The 6,965-nt window shown below is 37.2% G+C and overlaps 1 protein-coding gene across 1 annotated transcript; it reads left to right on the top strand.

Annotated features, from left to right (window-relative positions):
• Positions 1–4,264: 4,264 nt before the first annotated feature.
• Positions 4,265–6,508, top strand: LOC122053875 (probable WRKY transcription factor 40). Its single transcript, XM_042615797.1, has 4 exons — positions 4,265–4,498; positions 4,829–5,173; positions 5,266–5,382; positions 5,835–6,508. The coding sequence occupies exons 1-4, from the start codon at positions 4,424–4,426 to the stop codon at positions 6,171–6,173; spliced, it is 876 nt and encodes a 291-aa protein (XP_042471731.1). The 5' UTR covers positions 4,265–4,423; the 3' UTR covers positions 6,174–6,508.
• Positions 6,509–6,965: the final 457 nt, after the last annotated feature.

The raw sequence follows: 6,965 nt of genomic DNA, 5'->3' as shown, positions 1-6,965 counted from the left end.
GTCCCCCTCCACCTCCACCTCTACCATATTGATTTCATCGGGACGATGAAAAGTTTGAGTCTGGGGGGGGGTGTCAAACCTAATTCCTTTTTGTTTCAGTTTTTGATTGTTTTCTTATTTTCTGCATGTGTAGTTTTTATCTTGCATTCTATTTTGATTGTCTTGCTTGAGTGTTTGTTTTGATAGTCATTTGATTATCTTTTGAAATAATTTTGGCAAACATCTTGAGAACATCAATCTTCACTTTTATGCTTTCTTGTCTTCAAGATAAAATACTAGCACGTTTATTATCTAGATTCATGATGTTTTAAATGATGCTAGTAGTAAGCTTTATGTACTTCTTTTCTCTATCTTGGGTAGCATGAAACAAGCTAAGAATCATATGGAGATGAGATTTAGTCTTGGCTTAACCTTAAGAATCTTACTTTCACTACATTTTGACTTGATGCTTGAATGGTTGATATCATTGAAATAGTCATGATTCATCTTGTTTGCTTAGTACTTGGTTTCCATGGTGATTTTTCAAACTTCATTTTGGTTACTGGATGAGGCTCAACTAATGCAAGCTCATTTGGAAAAATCAAAATATCCCAACATTTGTGCTAAAAGTACACTTGTGAAATAAGATTTGCCCAATGCAAATACTTATGAAAAAAATTGAAAAAGAAAAGCAATGAAAAAAAATAAAAAAAAAAATAAGGGATATAAAAAATAGTTGTCGTGAGTGGAATCTAGCAAGTCACCCCTTTGAGACCGAGTTAGGTTACTGGGGAAATGACTGCTTAGCTTCTCTTGAGATTGAGCACACCTTTGAGACCTTGAGTTGGTTGAGAAATATGAACCAAGTGAGTGGCAAGTAAGTGCCTATCACTGGTTACTTGTCTCTCACCGGAAACATTAGGAATTCAAATTTGATGACGACTTGACTAGGACATAGATTGAAACTTGAAGGGTTTTTGAGTTACTTTTACACTGTGCACAGGATACTTAAGCTTGAGCCATACTTGATTTGTTTCCATGATTATGCTTGTTATTGGAACTCTTTGATAGTGTTAGGAAACTACATTAGGGTTTATGAATGCGTTGTAGAACATATGAATTTAGATTGCAGCATTTTGCTTGAGGACAAGCAAAGGTTTAAGTCTGGGGGTGTGATGTGCGTTGATTTTATATACTTTTATGCATGTTTTAACGCACATTTATATACATTGAGCTTGCTTGATCTATGTATTTTTATACTTCTAGCTTTTCTTTTAGCAAATTTACTCTTTTTGTTCGGAGATATGCTTTTTGTGCATTTTTTGTACACAGGAGTCGAATTTGGTGAAGATTCTACATTCTTGGACAAACTTATGAGCTAAGCATTGGAGAAAGCACTTGGCCGTGTGCCACACACGGCCCTGCCTGGGTGGAGTGCTCTGGCCGTGTGGTTAACCAGGAGAAACAGACAAGGAACTTGGCCTGGCCATGTGAACCTCACACGGTCGTGCCAAGTCTTGAAGCAAATCAGAGTTCAATCCTTACATGGCCGTGTGGATCTACATGGCCGTGTAAGGTTTCCAGAGACCAAGAAGGCCTTGGCCGTGTGCATCACACGACCGTGCAGGGTTCCCAGCGCTTAAAAGTGTTCTGGCCGTGTGCACCACACGGCCGTGCTAGGTTTCCAGAAGCTGGGGCAGTCCAGGCCGTGTGGATCTACACGACCGTGCTTGGAGGTCTTGATGGGAGTTGTCCACGACCATGTACACCACACGGCCGTGTATGGATGGCAGAGAGGGGAAAGGCTCTGGCCGTGTGAACCTCACATGGCCATGCATCGGGGTCGTGTGGTGCCCAAAAGTCCCCCTGTATTTAAAGCCTCTTTGAAGATTTGAAAGGGGATCTTCTCCCCTTTGGGAGTAAGCAAGATTTGGTGGATTCCTCTCATTCTTGGTAGGATTTTTGGGCGATCTAAAGGGAGATCTTGGCGAATTCGACTCCAAGAGCGAGGATTGGATCCAAAGATGGAGCTATATTGTAAAGAAGTTTTCTTTCTCTCCTCTTCTTAGATTGGGATTGAAGAAATGCTTGTAATCTTTTTATCTTTGGTTTTCTTTTCTTCGTTTTATGGAGTAGATCTTTTTGTTCTAGGATGGAGGGAGTATTTGTAAGATAAATTGATGTAAACTCTTGTGGATTTGCCATTTCTTTGTTTCTATGATGTTGCCTAGTTTGTATCAATTGGATCTTGAATGATTAATTGTGATTAGGGCTTAATTCTCATTCTTGATTGATTGTTTGGATATCTTATAGATTTTGTAGAGATTAACTCTCACTCGATTTTTTGAGGGATCCACGTGAAAGGTGCAAGCCCGTGTAAGGACGTTTGAGGGATAACCTTGAAGGGGAAATGAGAATATTCAAGAGGGTAGGATAGATTTTATGATTCAATCCTTGTATCTTTATGGGTTAAGAAGCTATGAACTTCTATGTTGATATCCGAGGGAAGCATAGTAATAGGTGCAATCCTGTGTAAGGACAACATAGGTTTATATCTAATTAATCACATTTAGGTACATTTTTCAGTCCTAAGCCGGTTATCTATTGCAAGAGAGAACCGGCAACCTTCTACAAATATTAGACAATTGAGAAATAAGAATGGGTAAACCATATATGTTCAAGAGATCTTACAAAGAAACCAAAACTCCTAAAACCTCCCTTTATCATAACTCAAACCCCAAACTCTTGTTTGTTAATCTTTCATTTTAGATTTGTTTTTCATCCTTACCATTTGAAACCAATTGATTAGTTGTTTAGCTAATTCGCTTTGAGATATTTCTAGTTCTTATTCCACTCCCTGTGGATACGATAATCTTTTATATTACTTGCGACATTTCCGTACACTTGCGGAACGTGACAACAATCCACGCCTCTAATGAGCAAGGGAAAAATATGAATTGATCACATAACATCTCAACAACCCACAGGGTATGTTGCTTACCTCCAAGATCCGGCTAGGGCACGACTTGGCACAATCAATCAAGCATAAAGCTCGGCACTGGTATGCGGTCGGAGAAGGTGGCGGCAACACAGAGGGAAGGGAGGTTCGGTGAATCAAATCTAGGGCTCGGCGGTGTGCAAAGAGGCTAGGGCACAACCTCGGTGCAGGGAAGATCGCGTGAAGAGAACGAGAAGCAGAGATGGGGAAGAGGAAAGGAGAGACTCACCACTGCCTTTGTATCGGAGGAGAAAATAAAACTGATGGCAGTGGCAGTTTTGGGAAGAATAAGAAACGACCAGAGTGTGGCTCGGGCACGCGGCGCGGATCAGGGTTAGAAATAGAGATGGGAAGGCGCGGGTTCAGCGGGGTATCGGGGAAAGGCAACGTGGTGAAAGGAAATAAAAGAAAAAAAAAGAAAAAGAAAAAGAAAATAAACTTTTCCTCATTTAAATGGGATAATCTAAACAGGCTTTCCCGGGACCCAGTTTTTATCCTCGTAACCTAAGCCATACAATCTCCGAAAAATTTTCAAAATAATTCTAAAAATTTTGAAAATTTTTATTGTGGTTATTCTCCATTTTTCGATATTTTACAATAATAGTTATCAACTTTAGTTTCTATAACGAGAGAAACAATGTCCCTGGGTCATGATATCGCGGTAAGATATCTAGATTGTTATCTAGGCATTCGCGGTTCGAACCCTAGATACGATGTATTTGTAAAAAAAAATTCTCTAAATGGGGGGCGTAATCAAAAGATGCTAGGTTTCTGGGCTGACCTCCGTGTCAACTTCCTGATTTAATCTAATGGTCGGTGGGAAATTTTTATGAGGCTGGATACAATTTATTATTATTTTATTTTATTTACAACGAGGGACGGTTCAAGTAATAAACAAAGATGAAATATTATTTTGATGATTAATTAAAAAATGTCATTTAATAATATCAATAAAAATAGATACTGAATTCATGGATAAAGTTGGTTGCTGGGTAAAAACTATCGCTCGCATTTTCGATTTACTCGGAGGGCAAAGGCCGCCTAAAAAAACGCTCTTTTAATTTATTTTACCCATGAATAAAATACAAGACTTGCTTGACTTCCTTTTAAAAAGGTCCCTGGGGTCGAGTCATCCGTGCAATTGCCATTCAATTGCATGAGGAAACGGTGCAGACGAAATAACTAAAATAGGACTAATTCTAAGTCACGCAGATATTTTTGACTTATCTTGACATTATGAATTTGGATGGGAAACTTGAATTAGAGAAAGCAGCTTGTGCCAACAACAAACCATCAAGACATGTTCCTTCCAATTTCCGGTGAAAACTGACCCTTCCTACCTCTTTGACAAGCATATCAAGATGAGAGCAATGCAAGTCTATAAAAAGATCCTCATCCTTAAATCCTAAATCCTAAATCCCAAACCATCTATTAGTTTGCTCTTCAATGGATCACGAATGGACCAATCCATCCACACTTAATCTCGATCTCAACATTGGACAATCCACTGATTTCATATCTGTGAGTATTTAACTGCATGTTTATAACTCTTCTTTTTCTTTTTATTCTTCTTTGTAAGTTTGTTTTATTTATACAATTGTCTACTAATCACTTTGTTGTTGTTGTTGAATATAATTCGTATATTTTGTACATGAATATTGACAAGTTGAATAAATATGTATTCACTTATATATATTGAGTGAACATAAATAAATGTTTACCGAAATGAATACAATTTACAACCTGCCTTTGTAAATTGCTCTATTGCTAGGAAAGAATCGGTAGAACAAAGGCATATCATGACTACAATCGCTAACTGTTTGTTATATTGTGTTTCACGGTTGGACTTAGGCTGGGGGTTTGAAAACCAAGTTGAATGAATTAAATCAGGAGAAGAAGAGGCTAATCAACATAATCGAAGAGATACACACGGCACGTGCAGCTAGCCATGGTCAGTTAATGGACATCACAAGTTTACCTCTAGCTGAAAGCTCATTTTCAATGGCAAGAAAGAGGAAGATGGAAAGCACTGAAATGAACACATGCAATGGTGGCTCTTCTGTTGATAGAATTCTTGGAGTTAGAGATCAGAGCAAGATCGATTTATGTGGACATTCGTGCAAAAGATTTAGAGAAGATGGCAAGCCCTATGCCCGCACGACTTATACAATAGTTGATGCATCCGATTCAAGCCTCGTGAGTAATTTTGATTAAGACTCAACTCGATCGATCGATCGAAAAGTCTTCTTTGTATAGGGGACAGTTATCTCATGTTCTGTTCCTTTCAGATGGTGAGAGATGGTTACCAATGGAGGAAATATGGCCAGAAGGTCACAAAAGATAATCCATCTCCGAGAGCTTACTTTAGATGCTCTTATGCCCCTTCTTGTTCCGCAAAGAAGAAGGTACTTGATGGATGATTTTCTCTCTGATTGATAGGTTGTTGGTAATACAATTAAAATTTTATATTAAAAATATATAAAAATAAATCATAAATTTAAAAAATAGAAGATATCTTTATTGATATAAAACTTTTTAAGTAAAATTTAAAAATAAATTTAGGAGAGTTTAAATCTAAAATAGATAATATTATATCATTTTAAAGATATATAATTTTTTTTAATTCTAACGATTCAAAAGTGGACCGATAAATATTAATAGAAAAATATCATTCCTTTAAATCAAGAACAATAATCACATCTTTATCTTATTAGTGTCTATAAATATTTATAACAAATGTCACTTTGATTTTTTTTTAAATAACAATAACTAAATCTTTATTTTACTTGAATCTTCTTGGATCTTCTCGATAGCAAAATTTATACTGAATTCGTTACTTGTAAGTTGCTTCCATCAGGTGCAGAGGAGTGCAAAGGTCAAGACAGTGTTGGTAGCTACTTACAAAGGCGAGCACAACCATTGCCGGCCTTCACCAATCGGCATTACCGGAGCAATGCATGAGGACGCATCACATCCCTATTTTCTATCTCCCACCTCTTCAGACTTGACAATTACTCTCGATCTCAAACGCCAAGGACTATACTCAAACGTTCATGATAAGGACACCGAGTTAGTTGAATTCCAAAGGGTTGTAGTCGAGAAGATGGCCTCGTCACTGACCAAGGATCCAAATTTCACGGCAGCACTTGCAAGTGCAATCTCGGGGAGAATTCAGCATATGCAAGTTCAAAATTAAGCTCTTCGGGCATACAACATCGTCATCCACTAGCATGCTTGCTTTCTTCACAGTGACTTCGATCGATAGCATAGTCATTTGTTTAACAAATTCACAGGTCATTGCGCTATCAAAATCTTATGGAGATGTTTGCAATTTCTTTTACAAGGATGGCAGTTTAGGAAACTGCAGGTTGGAGCAAAATAAAGGCAAGGTTCTGAGAGAAATTTGTTGTGTACGATAGAATCGGCTATTCGCTACGGTTAATGCTGCAGTAGTTTCTTTCTTTTATTTTATTTTAATAATCCAGTAGGACATTCGCCCATTCTTTCTTTTACTTTTCTGTTTGTTAATGGTGGTGCAATTTTAGTCATTGACATTCGCCCTTCTTGTAGTTTGTAGCTTCTTCAAATACTATGATGTGTCTCAAATCCGTTGACCTGCTGGACACTACTGATTACGTTTTTGGCGATCCCTGCATGGGATAACTGTAAGAAGAAGGATAGAGAGAGAAAGGAATAAAATGAGAATAATAAAATCTATTGTTCATTGATATTTGCTCTAAGATCAATACAATATATAAGGTTCAAAAGTACTTGGTTAAATAACTAATTAATAAATAATAGAATTATTCTAAGAATAATTCTGAGAATAATTATAACAGAATTATTAGAATAATTCTGAAAATAATTATAACAGAATTATTAGAATAATCCAAATACTAATATAATTTGATTTGGTAATTTGATCCGGTCAATTTGGATAATTCTGTTATATCTCTTTTACCCCCCGACAAACTCAACGGGAGATCTC

The sequence above is a fragment of the Zingiber officinale genome, chromosome 3A (assembly GCF_018446385.1).
Source record: "Zingiber officinale cultivar Zhangliang chromosome 3A, Zo_v1.1, whole genome shotgun sequence".
Lineage (NCBI taxonomy): Eukaryota > Viridiplantae > Streptophyta > Magnoliopsida > Zingiberales > Zingiberaceae > Zingiber > Zingiber officinale.
Note: the sequence above shows the minus strand (reverse complement) of the source record. Positions and strands in the feature narration are given on the sequence as shown.

Bases quoted from the DNA above. Each gene is read 5' to 3' on its own strand.
- LOC122053875 (XM_042615797.1), top strand. From the start codon at position 4,424: ATGGATCACGAATGGACCAATCCATCCACACTTAATCTCGATCTCAAC. The intron at 5,174-5,265 runs GTGAGTAATTTT...TGTTCCTTTCAG, and splicing joins ATGCATCCGATTCAAGCCTC to ATGGTGAGAGATGGTTACCA. The intron at 5,383-5,834 runs GTACTTGATGGA...TGCTTCCATCAG, and splicing joins CTTGTTCCGCAAAGAAGAAG to GTGCAGAGGAGTGCAAAGGT.